Source organism: Hippopotamus amphibius, chromosome 8 (assembly GCF_030028045.1).
Source record: "Hippopotamus amphibius kiboko isolate mHipAmp2 chromosome 8, mHipAmp2.hap2, whole genome shotgun sequence".
In the NCBI taxonomy this organism is placed as follows: domain Eukaryota; kingdom Metazoa; phylum Chordata; class Mammalia; order Artiodactyla; family Hippopotamidae; genus Hippopotamus; species Hippopotamus amphibius.
This window is the reverse complement of record NC_080193.1, coordinates 32292875-32313640: the sequence shown is the minus strand read 5'-3', so window position 1 is coordinate 32313640 and position 20766 is coordinate 32292875. Positions and strand designations below refer to the sequence as shown.

General features: G+C 42.0%; 1 protein-coding gene across 1 annotated transcript in view; it reads right to left on the bottom strand.

Moving 5' to 3' along the window:
* OCA2 (OCA2 melanosomal transmembrane protein) overlaps positions 1-20766 on the bottom strand; it is a 258996-nt gene that overhangs the window by 95222 nt on the left and 143008 nt on the right. The window contains exons 15-18 of the mRNA XM_057747088.1: positions 14092-14224; positions 5822-5969; positions 3044-3101; positions 259-367 (exon numbers count right to left, since the gene is read on the bottom strand). Of these exons, the coding sequence (XP_057603071.1) occupies positions 259-367; positions 3044-3101; positions 5822-5969; positions 14092-14224 (448 nt within the window). The remainder of the gene's footprint in view (positions 1-258; positions 368-3043; positions 3102-5821; positions 5970-14091; positions 14225-20766) is intronic.

Below are 20766 nucleotides of genomic sequence, written 5' to 3'. Positions count from 1 at the left end.
ATCAGCATATGGTATTTGTTTTTCTCTTTCTGATTTACTTCACTCTGTATATCCCTTCTAATGGGTTGAGGGATAAACCTGGAGGGGCTGAGGATGTGGCACTGAGATGTATCTCTTTCTCCCACTCCCTCTCCTCCAGAAAACTAGCCCTGTCGGCCCTCACCAGTGTCTTGAAACAAGCTTTGAAACCTTCCCTTCCAGACGGTGATGCCACTTGAAAAGCCTACCAACAAAAGATATTCAAAAAATTAGACTCACCAAGATCAAGATGAACACCAGGGACAAAGGAACTGAGAAAGAACATGAGGATGACGAATCCCAGTACTGTCAGGCATTTGGCAAGCAGGGTCCTGTCTGATATCCTGTGCTGGAGAGAGGAAAATATCTTTTACTCAGTACAATCTGATTTCTGTGATGTGTCCACAATCCTACATGATTTGAATCACTACAAATTTCTCCTTATGATGGAAAATATAACATCTTGAACCTGAGAGAAGATGATAAGATCATGCCTTACAAGGAAAACTACATATTCAAGATGACAGCATTCAAAATCTTGAAATCAAAATCAATGAAAAATAAACACAATAAATTAAAACCTAGTACAATCCTTTTTGTGACAGCTGACTAAATAGATTTTCAATATGGCACAGAGATGCTAAGCTGTTTCCAGCCCCACTGTCAGCATTAATTGAGATAGAACCATTGGGAAACCCACGCATAAGTTCCAGGGACCTGGCCCTTCAAGACACATGCATTTCCATAGGTACTGTGTATTCACAGCCTTTAGCTCACCTTTCCCTCTATTTTGCGAATCCCTGCTCATGTGGCACTGAGGTTACAATGTTCTTGCAATAATAGGACTCCTGCTGAATGCACTTAGCAGTCCCCTAGTCACCACATGGCACATATGGGATCCTGCCCCAGGCATTCAGGGGGCGAGGCGAGGTGCTGTGCAGCACCTTCATTAACCTTGGAGTTGCAGACCTCCTTCCAGTGGGCCTGAGCCGCAGGGCAGGACAGGGCAAGATCCCCAGAGGGTGCTGTGCTCCGAGGGCCACAGTTGTGTGGGGCTGGGGCAGGGGGTGAGGTCCTGACAAGCACACAGATGCTTGCACATGGGGCACAGCTAAACAGGCCCCTGTGTGACTCACACTCTATCGCGTGAACCAACAACTGCATCGTGTCCTTTCTCCAGTGTGGTCTCCCCAGCACCTCTGTCTGGTGGTCTATGCCTAGGATATCCACGTCTAGATGTAAATATAGATAAGGCTATAAATAGAGATTTAGGTATAGGTATAGGTAAGTATAGACAGAGCTATAGGTAAGATAGGTGTAGATAAAGATATAGATATAGATACAGAGATAGATATAGATATAGACATTGCTACACACACAAGTACAGACATGGACACAGACACAGACTTGAGTATGGGTGTGGTGGTAGGTAGACATACAGATAGAGATAGATTTTCTCTCTTGATTTCTCTGGTCACACAGTTAAAGCTGCTGCCACAAAAACCTCAAGCATAACTGTCTGTGTCACAGTGGCTCTGGTGGCAGTGTCTGGCCCCCTGCTCACAGACTGTGGGGGCTGCCTTGGGAGCACTGTCTTCCTTCCCCAACCACTGCCAAGGCTAGCGGCTTGGCTGGCACCCACTCATCCTCCCCTTCCCCCTTCAAGGAAGCCAATTTTGCTAGATGGGTCTGTGATGAACAATCAGGAAGGAAGGGGCATGGCACTTCACTGGGCCAGGTTAACCATAGAAACTGGGTATTACTAGGGCTGACTCCAGGATTGGAAACAGAGGGAGCAGGGAGGTCAAAGGATAGTCCAGTGTCGTTCAGCTGGTATAAGATGATCAAAAGTTTGTGCTTTGTTATCCTGGAGTGTCTGTCAAATTTTATCCCTTGGTTATCTGGGGTCATCACAGTGAGAAGTCTGAGAAACAATGCAGGGGTAGTGCCCAGCGCCCCACTCCCTGTCCACCAGGTACACAGAGAGGTACACAGTCTCACCCCTAACTTGCGGCCAGAACTACACAGTCTAGGAAAAGTGGTCAGGGTCTATTTAAACCTGAGGCCAGAAAAGTGTCACAGCCACACCCGTCTTCCCTAACCCTGACCATCTGAGTGGGACAGATGCTGGGAGGAGAGACACCAAGAACACGTTACCCACCAGGCCCCAACATCTAAATTTCCTTTAGCAAAGGAAAATATTCCTATCATAATTAGAGAGTGGGTATTCAGCCTCTCCCTAGGAAAGAAACCACCTGGATTTGAAATTTCATGAAGATACAAGTGACTTCCAGCAGATCTTGAGCAGAGCTCTCTTGGCTGGGAGAGGGGCACTATGTGTCCTGAAATTCCACCAAGGCAGGCAAATGAACAAAAGAACCCAAAATGGAGATCAACTCAATGATGGGTGATGACTTAGAGGGGTGGGATAGGGAGGGTGGGAAGGAGTTGTGGGAGGGAGGTGACACGGGGATATATGTTTAAATACAGCTGATTCACTTTGTTGTACAGCAAAATCTGGAACAACAGTGTAAAGCAATTACATTCCAATAAAGCCCTTAAAAAAAAAAAAAGAACCCAAAATGAGCTTTGCCTCATGAAGTGAGAGCCCTATGGCAGAAGACATACACCCCATCTCTGGCCCCAAAAGGTGTTTCGTCTCAAGCAGCATGCCTCTCTCATCTTGGCTTTCATCTCCTCAGATGCACAGTGGGAACCACAGACTTGCCTTTCAGGGTCAGGGGAGCTGAGAGCCGGCCAACGTTACCTGTGGCCACATTAACCACAGAAAGAGCTGCCCTACCTTAAAGGGAACATAAAGAGTTTAACTTTTCAATTCCTGGACAAAATAAGCCCACCATGTCTGGAAAATTATCTTTCCCATTAATTCCTGGAAATAACTTTTGTCTTATGTATAACTACAGGAATAAAAGAGAGATGACTTTCAGTAGCAGCTTCACATGAAGCAAAGAAAAGGAAGCTACTCTGTTCTTCAAGAAATCCCCAAGAACAGAAACCACAGTACCTTTCTTTGTAGTTCCTGGATGTTGGTCTCCCAGTTTTTATCTTCCTGTGAGATCTGTCTAAAAGAGAAAAGGGCAGACATCATTTTCCTGGTGGCATCGAGCACTGAGGCCAGCAGGATGGCAGTCAGCATCGTCCCCTGGCCTGGACGCTGTCCACTGGGTGACTCCAGGTGCAGCCATGGAACGGGGCAGGCATCATGGTGTAAGGTGCCCAATGCAGCTGCATTCATGGACTGGGAGAGATGCTCACTCAAGATTTCCAAGGAAAAGTAATACATGAAGTGACCAGACTGTTCAATGAGGCATGTGTGAGCACAGCACAGGAAACATCAGAACAACACTGGCCAAAATGTCAACAGGGGAATGACACAGTAAGCCACCTTGGTTTTCCTCTTTTTACTTCTTAATTTCCTGAATTTTTTTTTCAAAATTAGGATGTATTACTCGATGATTGGTGATGACTTAGAGAGATGGGAGGGAGGGGATATGGGGATATATGTATAAATACAAATGATTCACTTTGTTGTACAGCAGAAACAGGCACAGCAGTGTAAAGCAATTATACTCCAATAAAGAGCTTTAAAAAAAAGGAGGATGTGTTATACTTATAATTTCATTAAAGGAAAAAGTAAAAAAAAAAAAAATGCCAGCTGCTTCAGTGGTGATTTTTATCAATTGGAAATCTACTTTGAAGCATTTATGTCTGCCTCCTTCCCCTGTGGTCATGGCTCCTGCACATCTCTGTTTCCATTCCAGTCACCTCTGTTTGTTCCAGCTAGCCTTTCTTTTTTAACCTTTCCTATTGACACATCTTTTCTGCTTCATTTCCTCCCTCACCAGTTAGGACAAAGAAGCCGTGCGGTGGAGAAGTTAGTCTACATGAGCACTCACGTGTCATAGTATCAACAGAGGTCGACCACGCAGCCAGTACGGTAGACCCAAGTGAGTGGTTCTAAAGACAATTTTTTAAAGCTCTTTATTGGGGTGTAATTGCTTTACACTGTTGTGCCAATTTCTGCTGTATAACAAAGTGAATCATCTGTATTTATACATATATCCCCATATCCCCTCCCTCCCACGACTCCTTCCTGCCCTCCCTATCCCACCCCTCTAAGTCATCACCCATCATTGAGTTGATCTCCCTGTGTTATGCAGCAGCTTCCCACAAGCTATCAATTTTACATTTGGTAGTGGAAAATTTTTTTAAATAAAATGTAGAAACAAGACCTGCAGAGATAGTACACACCTTAGATCACCCTTAGATCAGTGACTGTGTGGCCTTACAAAGCCACTGCCCCCTCTGGGCCTCAGTTTCCCTTTCTGTGATCAAAACAGGATGAGCTGATGGAAACTTGGTGAATCTCTGAGGTCACATGTTTCTTCACATTTTAACCCTCAGATACACTGACTGTGTCTTAACACCCATACCAAATGGAGCATGTTGAAACTTGAAGGTTAGTCAAATGCATGCAGGGCAATTTACTCCTGCATCTTTAATTTACAAAGTCTTTCCTTTTAACACCTATGCCTGTTGTTGAAGTTGTTCACTCTGTCCCAGCCTGCAACTCAGGGCCTTCCTGTAGCCTGGGGACACCAGGTCCTGCTTCTCCAGCGTCACGGGGTACAGGTAGGTCCTGGGCTGAGATGGAGCTGAGGCCACTGAGACAGAGCTTCACCCTGGGCTGCATCTCTGGACAAGTGAGTCTCCACATACGTGCTTGTGCCGTCTCCCCCCACTTCTCAGACCCGGCTGCAGCTACGCTGGAAGACCCTCAGCAGCTGCTGGTGGCAGTGCACCCAGCTCCTGTCCTCAGCCTGCTTGCCTGGTCTCTGGGAACACAGGGCTGGTCTCAGCAAACTGCCACATGTAAGATCATTCTCACTACCTTCACAAGCACTCACATTTCCCCTGCTGTGACAGACTTCTCGTCTCCACCCAGTTCCCGACCCTGCTGTGGGCACGCGTCCACACCCCTGAGGGGTGAGCCCACTCTTGCTCTTCTGCCAGTACTTCCAGAGTAAAGACAGGAGGGAACTCAGCACCTCATCGGAGTGGGGAGGAAAAACTCAGCACCTCACTGCTACCGTTAGGTCTCAGCTTTGATTAAAAACAAACCCAAGGGACTTCCTTGGTGGTCGAGTGGTTCCGACTCTGCGCTTCCAATGCAGAGGCCGAGGGTTCAATCCCTGGCCAGAGAACTAAGATCCCACATGCTGCACAGCAACCAAAAAACAACAACAAACAAACAAAAAAGTCCAAGAAATGAACTGAGTAAGACTAAGGTGTTCTTTGAGCTCCCTGAAAATCAACTACTGGGAGAATATTTTGTTAGATTAGTGTGTTATATTAATTGATTTTTATTCTTTTTATGCATCAAGTGTTAGGTGTGAAGTGTGACAGGCAGTAGTTGAGTGTGAGCTCAATTCCTGGCAACACTCTTTCCTAGATGTATAACCCTGGGCAAGTTGCTCAAATTCTCGAAGCCTCCGTTTTCTCATCCTTAAACTGGGGCTAATACCAGCACACATTCCAGAGAGCTAACTGAGGGTTAAATAAGATAATGCACCGTGACAGGCTTGGCACAGCAGCTCAGGTACTCTCTCACAGTACCCTGTACCCTGCAGTGTGCTTCACGATCATTTTAGCTCACATTTTGCACATGACTTTTGGACACTCTCAGAGTGGTCATAAATAGGTTGTTGATACAATCCATCCATTGAGCATAACTGGTAAAGATGAGAACCAAGAGTGGTCTGAGTAGGGCCTGGCTTGATACCTGTGGAAGCTGTGCAGCCTTCGGGCCAGCAGGTGCTCCAGCGCCAGCACCTTCCCCAGGAGCAGACCTCGAACCGCTGTCTCCTCGCGGCTGGCTGGGCTAATGCGCTGTGCAGTCAGGCGCCAGACGTGGATCTCATGCTTCAGTTCTGCAGGAAAGGAAAGCCGAGGCTTCAGTCTCCCGCAACCTCAGACATCAGCACCACCAAGAACAGAAAACACGCACCCGTGATGCAGATCTCCAAGGGCCAAATCAAAGCAATGGCTTCTTAGCTTTCATGTTATTGTGACAGAACCAGAAGACAAAGCTGACTTCTAAAAATTGCAGTGAATGCAAAATAATGTAATTTCAATGCTTTGAGTGAAGAATAAATTCCTCAAGAGGCATATCAAAGCTAGCACCCAACAACCTTTTCCCTCCCAAGAAATTACTTCTTGCAGCCAGTAGTTCAGATCTCAGTTCAAAATCCAGACATTGCTTAATCTTTGAAACAGATCTAGTAAACGTTGGAAATACAAGTTTAGTAGGTGGTGCCTGGTCTCCCCAACAGGGCAGTTGGTAAAAGCAGGAGATGCGGAGAACCCTCCCTCCTGATCAGGTCCCCAAGTTGAGCTTGCATCTACAAAAGCACACAAAGGAGAGAAATGTAGACAATTTTATGAACTTCTGAAATTAACATAATGAGGCAAATTTTTACCCATCAATGAATTCAAGCCCCTTCTGATATAGAAGAGTGGAGAGAAATGAATTTTCAATTCATTGGCTCCTAAAGTACTAGAATATCCTTTGAAATTTTACTTTTAACTTCTTTTTTACTGTTAAAGATACTACATAAATTTCTCAAAATATCCACTAAAACAATATAAGGAAACACAGTATTTTCATGAATCACCTGTTATGTGCAATGGACTATATTATTTTTAAGTGCAATGCACTACTTTTATATCATAAAAATTCAAAATGAAATTATAATACCACACACTTTCAAGCAAGATTAGAGCTTAGAGCAGAGTCAAGGCAGGGCAATTCTCCCAAGACCTGTGAAGCAGTGCGCACGTCTGGGTTCAGTTGACAAGGAAAACACCACTGTGGTTTTCTCTAAAGGGTCAGCATTTGAAAGATGAAAACTCTTTAGAACCAAGATAAGTAAAGTGTTTCCATTTAGTACATATTTATTCTTTGCAGCTTGCTAAAACAGAAGAAACTTGAGTATAATTTGAAAGCTTCTTCAGAGAAACAGATCCATAATTCCCTCATGAAACATAATTTGCACCTCATTAGACAACCTATGAGGTTGTGATAATATAAAAAGGAGGAGAAGGAAGAGGATAAAAACATATGAGCTAGCCTTCTGAAAGGTTAAGCACGTGCATGCGCACGCACACACACATACAGACACAAACGCCACACTGGGACAAGAAAGGGGAGACAAGGTTGTGCAGCAGCTTCAGAGAAGGTGTAGACAGTGCCGTTACTTCGTCCAATGCTCTGAACCTCATTATATAGTTGATATCATTCAAAGCCCATCCCTAAAGTATCAGAGACTTTCTAGCCATCTTTTCAAGCCAGACTAGTGACAGCCACTTTCTCAAGCAGCTGATTGACCTTGAAGAGCTACACAAGACTCCCAGGGCAGTCTATGGGATCCTCCCCACCTCTGTGTTTAGAGAAGCAGAAACTGTGAATCTGGCCTTCCAGGTCCCCAGGGCTCCTTTCTGCAGGTGTCTTCTCCAGCGGCACCCTCAGCCCCTCATGCACACCCAGAGCTTAGTTGCTTCTAAGCCATCAAATCAAACAGGATGGGCTGCTCTCCCCAGATCAACCCATGGGTTAATGCTCATGTAGTTTTCCTTTGTTTCCCTAGTTATGGAATAAAATAAATATATCATCCATTGTGGGAAAATTTAGTCGAGAGAGATTTTGGCCAGGAGAAGGAAGCTCACTGCCTGCACCCAGAGCTCAGTTCAGTCAAGTGTCCACTCCTCAGTTCCCAGGCCTCCCCTGCACCCCCTCTGCCATTTCCCCACCCTGTCTCTGCTGAGCTCTAAGACTTTGATCCCAATCAGCTACTTGATATTGCCCTCTGAGCCCTATGCTACAAGATTCACAGATAAACATTCCATCTTCCCCCACAAAACTCTCTCTCCCCTCATTGTCTTAGTTTTTATATGACATCATTAATCTTCCAGGTACATGAACCTGAAATGTCATTTTGGTCTTATCAATGTCATTTGCCTCTACATTTCTGCACTGAACATGTAATAGGTGTCAGATACCATGCTAGATGCTAAAGGAGAAGAGTAAATTCACAAGTTATAGGACAGTCCTCCAATAAGCTAGACAGAGAAAAAGATACATCATAAATGAACATGGGCTAAGGCAGTAGTGGGCCACAAGAGCAGTTCAGGACACAATGGCGTGGGTCTTGCAGGGTCCATGTGTTCCTGCCTCTGGTCACCAGTTTATCCGGGCTTCATCTCCTCACATTTACCAATGCTGACTGCTCCTCAGTAAACTTTGACTAAAGTCACTTCCTACCAACCCACCCCCTGGTTAATCATAAAACACTGTTTGCCCTATCTATCTATCTATCATCTATAGAAACTATATATCTGTTTATCTATCTATAAATAAATACAGTTATAAAGATACATAGAAACAAAGAATCTATCTTCCTATTTACCTATCTTCTAAGAGGATAGATCTATCTAGGCCGACCAATCTAAAAGGATATATGATAGACAGATGATAGACAGATAGCTGATAGATGATAGATATAGATAGATAGATGATAGATAGATAGATAGATGATAGATAGATAGATAGATAGATAGATAGATAGATAGATAGATGATTGATAGGTAGATAGATGATAGATAGATAGATAGATAGATAGATAGATAGATAGATAGATATAGATAGATAGATAGATAGATAGATAGATAGATAGATAGATAGATAGAGATAGAGTCCTTCTTTCATATATCTAGTGGTTCCCCATGGCCTGCAAAGATCTTTGGGGACAACTCAAGAACCTCAAATGGTGAGCGCCATTGTGAGCTCTGATCCCAGTGTATACATTTTAGCTCTTGCCTTTGCCCAACTCGCCCTAACCAGAACACATCATCAGATGTCTCATTTCTACCTCTCCAATTACCACCAGCCACTATCTTCCTGAGCTTCTTAACCAACCTCTTATGGGATTACTTTTGTTTGCCCTATACATGTTACAAACCAGCAAAGCCATTACCATGTGGGATGTGCTGTCTCACAGGTGGTGGTGGCTGCCAGGGAGCCTAGAGGGGGGTCACCTGCTCTAACTCAGGATGGGGGAATATACCTAGGCCAAGTGATATAATATAACTTGAAGTTAGTGATATAATTATAACTAAAATCACAATTAGAAAATGCAACATGATGATACACTTAAATTCAACCATATCACTAATCAGGTTAAATATCAATGATCTAAGCATAATAATTAAAAGACAGATTATCAGATTAGATAAAAAAGCAAGACCCAGCTATAAGCTATTTGCAAGAAATGCACTTTAAATATGACACAAAAAGGTTAAAAGTAAAAGGATGACAAAAATATGCCACACTAACACTAGTCAAGAGAAACCTGGAATTGCTATGTTAAGATCAAATTAGACTTCAGAGCAAGAATATTACTATGGATAGGGAAGGTCACTTCATAATGATAAAGGTGTCAGTTCTTCAAGAGGACATAATAACCCTAAATGTTTATGTACCCTAGTGACAAAATTTTGAAATATGTAAAGCAAAAATCATAGAATTGAAAAAATAGACAAATCCACAGTCATAATCAGAGATTTCTATATCCAGCTCTCAGTAATTGATAGAACAAGTGGACAGAAAATCAGTAAGAATATGGATGACCTGAATAACGTTATCAGCCAACTTGACCTAATTGGTCATATTGACATAACTCCAACCAACAACAGCAGAATATGTATTCTTTTCTAGTGCAAATAGAATATCATGAGAATAGGCTACATTCTACCATGAAACAGGTTTCAATAAATTCAAAAGGATTCAAATTTTACAAAATATATTCTCTGACCACTGTGAAATTAAATTAGGTAACTGCAAAATTCCCCAAATTTGATCTAAGTAAATACACCTAAAATATCCAAGGATCAAAGAAGAAATCAAAATGTAAATTAGAAAGTAATTTGAACCGAAGGGAAATAAAACAAAACATATCAAAATTGGTGGGAGGCCACTACTTAGAAGGAAATTTAGAGTACTAAATACCTGTATTAGAAAATAAGACATATATAAAATCAATAACCTCAACCCGCACGTTAAGAAACTAGTAAAAGAAGAATAAATAAACCCAAAGTAAGCTGAGAAAATAAATAATAAATATCAGAGTATAAATCATTAAGAGAGAAAAAAATGTAGAAAACATCTATATAATCAAAACCTGTTTGAGATCAATAACACTGATAAATCTTTAGACAGACCAATCAGAAAAAAAGTGAAGACATAAATCCAATATCAGGAATGAGAGAGGTTACCTTACCAAAAATTCTATAGCCATTACATAATCCTCCCAGACTTCAGACAATACTACAAAGCTACAATAATCAAAACAGCATAATACTGGCACAAAAACAGACATATAGCTCAATGAAACAGAATAGAGAGCCCAGAAATAAGCCGAAACACCTATGGTCAGTTAATCTATGACAAAAGAGGCAAGAATATACCCCTACAAATTCCTTTAAAGACATAAACCACCAGTGAGCCCTCAAGAAGAAATAGGTAACCTTAATAGCTAGCCCTATATCTATTAAGGAATTTGAATATGTAGTTAAAAACTAGAAGGAACAAAGAGAGGGAGGGAGGAAGAGAAATCAAGAGAGGGAGAGAAAGAGGAAGGGAGGAAGGAAGGAAGGAAGGAAGGAAGGAAGGAAGGAAGGAAGGAAGGAAGGAAAGAAGGGAGGGAGGGAGGGAGGTGGGGCTAAGCCTTTAAATTTCCTGGCAGATGTTTAAGGGAAAAGATAATAGCAATTTAACACCATCTTTTCTCAAAAACTGAAGAGGAGGGTATATTTCTATATTCATCCTTTGAGGACAGCAAAAAGTAGGCATTTCAAAAGAGGACACTGCACACCAATATCCCTAATGTACAAAGATATAAAAATTCTATATAAAATACTAGGAAGAAGCAGCATGAGTTTTTATTTGGTGGCCAGAAGGACATACTCTGGTGATATTTGTGCTTTTCAACAAATAAGTCAAATTCTGTCCCATTCTGACCACTTATCAGGCTGACTCATCCTGGCCCCTGCTACTGTGGGGGCCTGGTGATAGTCAGGATAAGCTGTGTCACTCAGTGGTAGAGTGGAACACATGGCTCTCTGTCTATGATGATCAGCAGCTCAGGGCTCTGAGAACTATCAGCCAGCAATGCACTGCTAGCCCACAGTGGACATGAGGCCAGAGTGAGGAAGAGCCACCGAGATGTCAGGGTTACTTTTTACTGCAGCATAACCAAGCCTATTCTAACAGATGCTCTGGACACCCCACAGACCTGCTGAACCCAAATCTCTGGGGTAAGGCTTAGGAATCTAAAGTTATACCAAGCAACCCACATTGGAGACCCGTTTACCCAATGGTGGCTCAGAATGCTTGCTCTGGCTCTGCACAGCTCACTGTGCACTGATTACAGCCTGTCTTGATATTGCCATGGGGTTTCTGCATCATCTGTGTCCCAGCCACCGCCTCCATCTCCCCTTGAGGCTTTCCTCATCTCCTTACTCAGGAGGAGTGGAGGAGTCAGTTATACAGATTTGTTTTCTACACTTCCAAATCAGTATATCCAAATTAATCTCAAGATACGACTCTCCAGAAGATCTTATTCACAGCATAGATGTTCTGGGGGTGGGCCTGGTAATCTGCATGTGTAACAGTCATTCCTGAGTCATTCGGATCACCAGGGAAGTTGAGGATGCTGGGGAGAGGGGCAGCTGTGCCCCCACAAGCTTCTAGAGACAGATTAGCCACTGTGATTGATGACAGTCTCCCTAGCTATCCATTGTATGATCCTTTCCATGAGAAAACTAAACCTAAATATTGTTACCCCACTTTCCATATACTAGTTGATGATAAAACATTTTGAACACCTCTAACTGGTGGCTATGGGTTGAATTGTGTCCCCCTAAAAATTCATGTGTTGAAGTCCTAACTCCCAGTACCTCAGAACATGACCTTATTTGAAAATAGGGTCATTGCAGATGTAATTAGCTAAAGTGAGGTCATTAGGATGGTCCCAAATTCAAGATGACTGGTGTCCTCACAAATGGGGAAATGTGGACACAGACACACACAGGGAGAATACCATGTGAACATGAATGTGGCTGTCTCAAAGCCAAGGACACAGGCCTGGAGCAGCCCCTTCCTCACAGCCAACCAGTACATGACTTTGGACTTCCAGCCTCCAGAACTATGAGGTAATAAGCCACCTATTGTGGCTGACTAAGCCACCTTAACTTCTACAGAAATAAGCCATCTTCTGTTTAAGCCACCCAGTCTGCAGTACTCTGTTATAGCAGCCAAAGCAAGTTAATACACTGGTCAATGAGAAACACAGATCAAGATATTGTAAGAAATAACTATTCAAAAAAAAAAAAAGCAAACATTGATTACAATTCTCTTCAAAACAGAGAAGTAATGGAATCACTTGCAGTTGTCCTCTCTATAACAGCTGTAAGAGGATCTGGGACTCTTTTTTTCCTCAAGGGAGGCACATGTCCTGCTCTATAGACCACCAGGATGAGGAATTATCTATGCTGTCAAGAAAACACATTCTTCCTAAATGAAGAAAACTATGCTACATGGTAGGAAGCTTCCATGGCCCTGCGGCGTAAAGGACTGTTCCATTTGGCACCCCAGCACTTCTGTCTGTGTCCCCCCTTCCCTCCAGCCCCCCACATGTGATCACCCCCCACAGTTTGGGGCTACTTTGATGAGGCCCAAGCCCACGCCTCCACGAGCAGCTGAGCACAGGAAGCTGCCCACTTGTCTTGCATCTACATCACCTTCACCCACAGCTGGGCCAAGAGGCTGCCCAGGAATTTCCTGCTGTTTGATTATATTTAAAGTACCATTTTTACATCCACAAGAGTACTCCAAATTTTTGTGCAGTCAATAAATATTGCCTAGAATAGAAATTTCTGCTTATCATCCCATTTCTCTGGTAGAGGTGGATGACTAAATTCTACTAGGACAAGCATGTTTTATATAGATGACTCCTGAGAATGTATATATGATATGTTCCTAACTAGAACAAAAATGGTCAAATTCTGAATACAAAAGTCACACAGGAAAGAAAGGCACATCTACCTTGTATAGTCACCATCTGATGAGCAGGAGGGCTCGTGAGAGCACACTTAGGTCCCCAACTATTTACACAGAAATGGGATTTGGTTATCTTAATATTATCTTAATAAAGACAAAGCTCAAAGTCGGAAGACAGAGGAATAACAGAGGTAAACATACAATCTATGAGCTCTGTGAGGACACCCATAAACTACATCATCTGAAACTGCAGAGGAAGAAATGCACCTTCATCACTATGCTCCACTTCATCAGATGTGCCCTGTTGTCCAGGCAACCTGCACAGTGTCCTGCTCGGGGCCTGGCCAAGAAAAGGCTGGCTGTTTCCCAAGTAATCTATTGCTTCTAATCTATCCTGACCAATAATGTTCTCAATAAAACATCTACTAAAACTTTTAAAAATTTTAGTGAGGAAAATGCAAACCCACAAGATGGCCATGAGCCCTCTTCCTCCTGGCTGCTCTCTCACCAATAAGACCTTGATTGACGTGGCATTTTATCCCCTGTGCTGGGTTATGTTGCCATTTTTGTAATCACATTTAGTTTCAAACTACAACATATTGGAACAATACAGTCTATATGCTATGCTATTTGTATTGTATACACGTAGTTTAATGCGGTCTTGATGTGTAAACTGTATACAGTGGACACTGCTTCCCACATTTCACCACACCTCACTCTACAGAAAACTAAAGAGGTAAAGCTCATGGACTTAAAGCTCCTGAAAGCACGCTGGTACCAGGAGGCAGATGAGGACATACATGCAGCATCCCAATGACGGATACATCCCTGATGTTTTGCATGTGGTTAACCTCCTGCTTCTTTTGTGGCAACTTCCCTGGGAAAAAATAACATCATGGTCATAAACTCAGGCTACATGAGGAGGCACTTTCACTCACCAACAATTTCACTGGGCTCCTTGTTATAGAGCTTTTTGTTCCAGTAAAGCAGTCTGAGGAGTGGAAAGGAGAAAAGCAGAACAAAGCAAATCCCAGCGAACATGTGTGCGGTGAACCTGGCGAAGTCCAGACCCTAGAGACAGGAAAGGAGAGGTGAAATCACAGATGCACCTTCCTGTGGCACAGGCACAGCCCCATGCACAGGAAAGGGTGCAGAAGGGCTGAGCTTTCTGGCCTCGGAACCTAGCAGAAAGCCCACAAGACAGCTACTCTTCACCACGATTTGAAAACATTCAAGATTTGTTTCTTTCACAGCGAAAAACCAATTATTACCTGAATTATAAGCAAACTTGGGAGGAAACAAAAACAGGTCATCACATCTAATCCCAGCCTTAGCTGGTTCTACTTCACCGCTGGACTGACACGTTCCCCAGGATCTGGTGACACAGGACCGAGGGGGACAAAACATAAAACTATCACTACTATATATAAAATAGAGAACCAATAAGAACCTACTGTGTAGCACAGGGAGCTCCACCCAACATCCAACATACCTATAAGGGAAAAGAACCTGAAAAAAAGAGTTATATACATACATATAACTGAATCACCTTGCTGTACACCTGAAACTAACGCAATGTTGTAAATGAACTATGCTTCAATTAAAAAAAAAGACTATGAGGCAATATTCACCCATTTGAAGTTAAATTGGGTTTTTAATATTTCACTGAAGTCACTGCCATCAATTTGAAAGGCCACTGCCATGGCTGGAAAGCACAGTCCTCCACTGGTCCCCTGGTGGCCATTAGGACTGAAGCTCCCCAGGATGTCCCGACAGCCTCAAGGATCCCAAGCAGGAGTCCCCTCCTTCCCCTCATGCTTCCTTTGCCCATCTGTGGGCTATTTTCCATGGTTAGCCACTGAAGACATCTTTGTTGTTGGATAAACCCCGCTAGGTTAATTTGTTAGGGATTAAGTCAGCAACAATATTGGTCAGTTTTGTCCTTTTGTTTACACTGTGCTTAAACCTTCAGAAAATACATGTTGGCACCCTCTGAGCTCCTCCTAGGAAGAGGAGGCTGCTGTCCCCACAAAGTGGGCTGTGAGAACCAGCCTCTCACTAGCAAGACTCCAGGTCTTCTCTGTAGTGTTAATGGACCACTGATGCCACGAAAGAGGGTCAGAGGCACAATGACAAAGCATTGGGGGTGATCCCCAGGCAAAACCTGTACCAAAACTATAAAGTTTGTCCCATTAGAAATGATGAAGCAGTTGAAGAAAAAATGACTGAATTAAAGAAAGAAAAGGATGAAAGGGGTCCTGGGAGGGCCTCTACAGTAAAATAACACAGCGTGGAGTAGAAGTATTTGGTTGCATCTAGAACTGTAATGAGGAGATTTATTAACTAAACAATACAGAATGGAAAAATCCAAACTGAAAACTTTAAGACACAACACAGACAGATACAAGAGACAATCAGCAGCACATGTTTTTTCTAAGCTTCTTGGGTGCATGTGTCAAGGCCCTCCAGCTGCCTTTACATGTCTCTATAGTATCCTAGACTCCTCTCCTTAATGTCCTCAGTAACAAGCGATGCGCTATCACACTCACATCAGTGTGGTGCTTAAACGCAGCCCTTTCTTGCAAGGTGCTGGTTCTGCTTCTTCCCTCCTAGCCTCATTTTGTACTGTTTTGGTTGTGGCTCCACTAATCCACTTTCTTCTTAATTTTCCACAATGTCTTCATTTGATAGAGTAAGTGGTCAAATGTTGGTCAAAACCAAGGATCCCTCAGAATCAGATTAGAACATTCAGAGCCTCATAAAATACATATATTTAAGGGAGATCCAGCTCCTGGCCCACCAGTGCCAGTTTCTAGGGATGAGGCTTTCAGGCTAGCTTTGTGACAAGTCAAAACAGTCCGTTGGGTTGTAGCAGGGCAATTCAAGAAACAATTTTGGCTTGAATTACACTGCTACAACAATTCCTTCAAAGAAATTCTCCTGAAGTGTTTAACTGAATCTATTGAAGATTTTACTAAATATCATGGTGTAATTTGCAGGCAGAATCGTGTCTGGAGACGCAGCAAGGACATGACCCCAGCACTGCACAGTGGGTGTGATCTGACCTGGGTGGGGCATGCTGTGTGTGAGGGGTCTATCAAGTACGTGGAGGAGAGGGCACCAGCACACACGATCTGAGGGAGGTAAGACTCTGGCAACGACACGGAGGTGGGCAATCCCAGCACATAGGGAACAGAGCAAGCCATTAAGGGCATGAGCTCCACTACAAAATGCTGACCCAAGAAGGAAAAGTGTCCCAAAAGTAGAACCCTAAGGTCCATAGATAAGCAGAAAATGCACAAAGGAAACTGAGAAGAACTGACTGAAGACGCAGCATGGGAACTAGCAGAGAGTGACACAGTCAACGTTGTGGGTGGAAGAAAACAGTAGTGGATGAGCAGCGGAAGCATGCCCCAAGGACACAGCTGCTGGCAGGAGAGCTGTGAGCAAGGTCCCAGCACGCACACCATGGGGTCCTTTGGGGAAGGCCTGAAGACTGCCCTAGTGTAAACATCTCTGGGGCTCAGTGGGAAATGCCTTCCTCTCATGTGGGAGATGCCGTTCAGAAGCACAGGGTATGTGGCTCCCCTAAAGAGACTTTTCTAGTGTTGTCTAAAAGGTGGTTGAATAATTGTGTTTACTAGTGGTGAGCCTGCCTAGAACTGGCAAAACAAAAATGTCACCAGCAACGGAGGACAATATCCCCTTCAGCCAGTTGGGAGATGCAGGGACAATGCGTCATTGCACGTGGTATCCTACAGCCCTGCACACTGGTGCCTACCCTGGAGGTCTCCTCATCTGCCTGTTCAGTACTGGAAATTCTGCCAATGGCAAGCCCTCCCAAGAGACCTAGGAGGAGTGAGCAGAGTGTGCAAAGGGTAAATTGGAAGAACATTCCTCACAACTTGCTGTAACTTCTGCCTCATCTTCAGACAGAGAATGTAGAGATTTTTCAAATGCGACTGCTGACTGTTCTAAATCCTAGGAGTGGTTTTCTGTTTTGTTTTGTTTTGTTATTTTATATTTTATATTGGAGTACAGTTGTTTTACAATGTTGCGTTAGATTCAGGTGTAGAGCGAAGTGATTCAATTATACATATACCTATATCTATTCTTTTTCAGATTCTTTCCCCCTATAAGTTATTACAGAATATTGAGTAGAGTTCCCTGTGTTATACAGTAGGTCCTTGCTGGTTATCCATCAATATTTTATATATAGTAGTGTGTATATGTTAATCCAAAACTCCTAATTTATCCCTGGCCCCCATTTTCCCCTTTGGTAATCAAAAGTTTGCTTTCGAGGTTTGTGAGTCTGTTTCTGTTTTGAAAATAAGTTTGTTTGTATCATTTTTAGATTCCACATATAAATGATATCATATTATATTTGCTTTCACTGTCTGACTTACTTTACTTAGTATGATCATCTCTAGGTCCATCCATGTTGCTACAAATGGCATTATTTCATTCTTTTATATGGCTGAGTAATAGTCCATTGTATATATGTACCACATCTTCTTTACCCATTAATCATGGACATTTAGGTTGCTTCCATGTCACGCTGTTGTAAATAGTGCTGCCAGGAACATTACGGTGCATGTAACTTTTTATATGATGATTTTCTCCATATATATGACAAGGAGTGGGATTGCTGAGTCATGTTGTAGTTCTATTTTTAGTTTTTAAAGGAACCTCCCCATACTGTTCTCCACAGTGGCTGTACCAATTTATATTCCCACAAAAGTGTAGGAGGGTTCCCTTTTCTCTGCACCCTCTCCAGCATTAATTTTTTTAAATTTATTTTATTAAAGTATAGTTATTTACAAAGTTGTGTTAGTTTCTGCTGTACAGCAAAGTGATTCAGTTACACATATATTCTTTGTCATATTCTTTTCCATTATGGTTTTTTTAAGCTCTTTATTGGAATATAATTGCTTTACACTGCTGTGCCAGTTTCTGCTGTACAACAAAGTGCGTTAATTTTTTTGTAGATTTTTTAATAATGGCCATTCTGACCAATGTGAGGTGATATCTCACCGTAGTCTTGATTTGCATTTCTCTAATAATTAGTGATGTTGGGCATTTTTTCATGTGCCTTGTGGCCATCTGTATGTCTTCTTTTGAGAAATATCTATTTAGGTCTTCTGCCCATTTTTTTGATCAGGTTGTTCATTGTTTTGATATCGAGCCACATGAGCTGTTTGTAAATTTTGGAGATTAATTGTTTGTCAGTCGCATCATTCACAAATATTTTCTACCATTCAGTAGGTTGTATTTTTTGTTTGTTTGTTTATGGTTTCCTTTGCTGTGCAAAAGCTTTTAAGTTTAGATACCATTTCTTTATTTTTGCTTTCATTTCCATTACTTTGGGAAATGAATCAAAAAACATCTTGCTGCACTTTATGACAGAGAGTATTCTGCCTATATTTTCCTCTAAGAGTTTTATAGTATCTGGCCATACATTTAGGTCTTTAATCTATTTGAGTTCATTTTTGTGTATGGTGTTAGGGAGTGTTCTAATTTCATTCTTCTACACATAGCTGTCCAAATTTCCCAGCACCACTTATTGAAGAGGCTGTCTTTTCTCCATTCTCACCTCCTTTGTCATAGATTAATTGACCATAGGTGTGTGGGTTTATTTCTAGATTTTCTATCCTGTTCTATTGATTTATATTTCTGTTTTCGTGCTAGTACCATACTGTTTTGATTACTGTAACTTTCTAGTATAGTCTGAAGTCAGGGAGCCTAATTACTCCAGCTTAATTTTTCTTTCTCAGGATTCCTTTGGCTATTCAGGGTCTTTTATGTTTCCATACAAACTTTAAAAGTTTTTGTTCTAATTCTGTGAAAAATACCACTGGTAACTTAGGGATTGCATTGAATCTGTAGATTGCCTTGGATAGTATAGTCATTTTGACAATATTGATTCTTCCAATCCAGGAACATGGTCTATCTTTCCATCCGTTAGTGTCATCTTCAGTTTCTTTTATCAGCATCTTATACTTTCCAGAGTACAGGTCTTTTACCTCCCTAGGTAAGTTTTTTTTTTAATTTTCTATTTTTTTAATTTTTACAATAAACTGCATATGTTTAGAGTGTACTATTTGGTATCCCAATCTCCCAATTCATTTCCCCCCAACCCTCCCCCCTTTCCCCACTTGGTGTCCATATGTTTTTTCTCCACATCTGTGTCTCTATTTCTGCCTTGCAAACAGGTTGATTTGTACCATTTTTCTATAGTCCACATATATGTGTTAATATGCAATATTTGTTTTTCTCTTTCTGACTCACTTCACTCTGTATGACAGTCTCTAGACCCATCCATGTCTCTACAAATGTCCCAGTTTCATTGCTTTTTGCAGCTGAGTAATATTCCATTGTATATATGTACCACATCTTCTTTATCCATTCATCTGTTGATGGACATTTCGGTTGCTTCCATGTCCTGGCTATTGTAAATAGTGCTGCAGTGAACATTAGAGTGCATGTTCCTTTTTGAGTTATGGTGTTCTCTGGGTATATGCCCAGTAGTGGGATTGCTGGGTCATATGGTAATTCTATTTTTAGTTTTGCAAGGAACCTCCATACTGTTTTCCATAGTGGCTGTATCAATTTACATTCCCACCAACAGTGCAAGAGCGTTCCCTTTTCTCCACACCCTCTCCAGCATTTACTGTTTGTAGATTTTCTGATGAGGCCTATTCTGACCAGTGTGAGGTGATACCTTATTGTAGTTTTGATTTGCATTTCTCTAATAATTAGTGATGTTGAGCAGCTTTTCATGTGTCTCTTGTCCATCCCTATGTCTTCTTTGGAGAAATGCCTATTTAGGTCTTCTGCCCATTTTTTGATTGGGTTGTTTGCTTTTTTGATATTGAGCTGGATGAACTGTTTATATATTTCTGAGATTAATCCTTTGTCTGTTGATTCATTTGCAAATATTTTGTCCCATTCTGAGGGTTGTCTTTTCATCTTGCTTATAGTTTCCTTTGCTGTGCAGAAGCTTTGAAGTTTCATTAGGTCCAACTTGGTTATTTTTGGTTTTATTTTCATTACTGTAGGGGGTGGATCAAAAAAGATCTTGCTGTTATTTACATCAAACGGTGTTCTTCCTATGTTTTCCTCTAGAAGTTTTACAGTGTCTGGCCTTACATTTAGGTCTTTAATCCATTTTGAGTTTATTTTTGTGTATGGTGTTATGGAGTGTTCTAATTTCATTCTTTTACATGTAGCTGTCCAGTTTTCCCAGCACCACTCATTGAACAGGCTGCCTTTTCTCCATTATATATCCTTGCCTCCTTTGTCATAGATGAGTTGACCATAGTTTATCTCTGGGCTTTCTATCCTGTTCCATTGATCTATTATTTCTCTTTTTGTGCCACTACCATGCTGTCTTGATCACTGCGGCCTTGTAGTATAGTTTGAAGTCAGGAAGCCTGATTCCACCAACTCCATCTTTCCTTCTCAAGATTGCGTTGGCTATTCGGGGTCTTTTGCATTTCCATACAAATTGTAAAGTTTCTTGTTCTAGTTCTGTGAAAAATGCCATTGGTGATTTGATCGGGATTGCATGGAATCTGTAAATTGCTTTCAGTAGTATAGTCATTTTCACAATG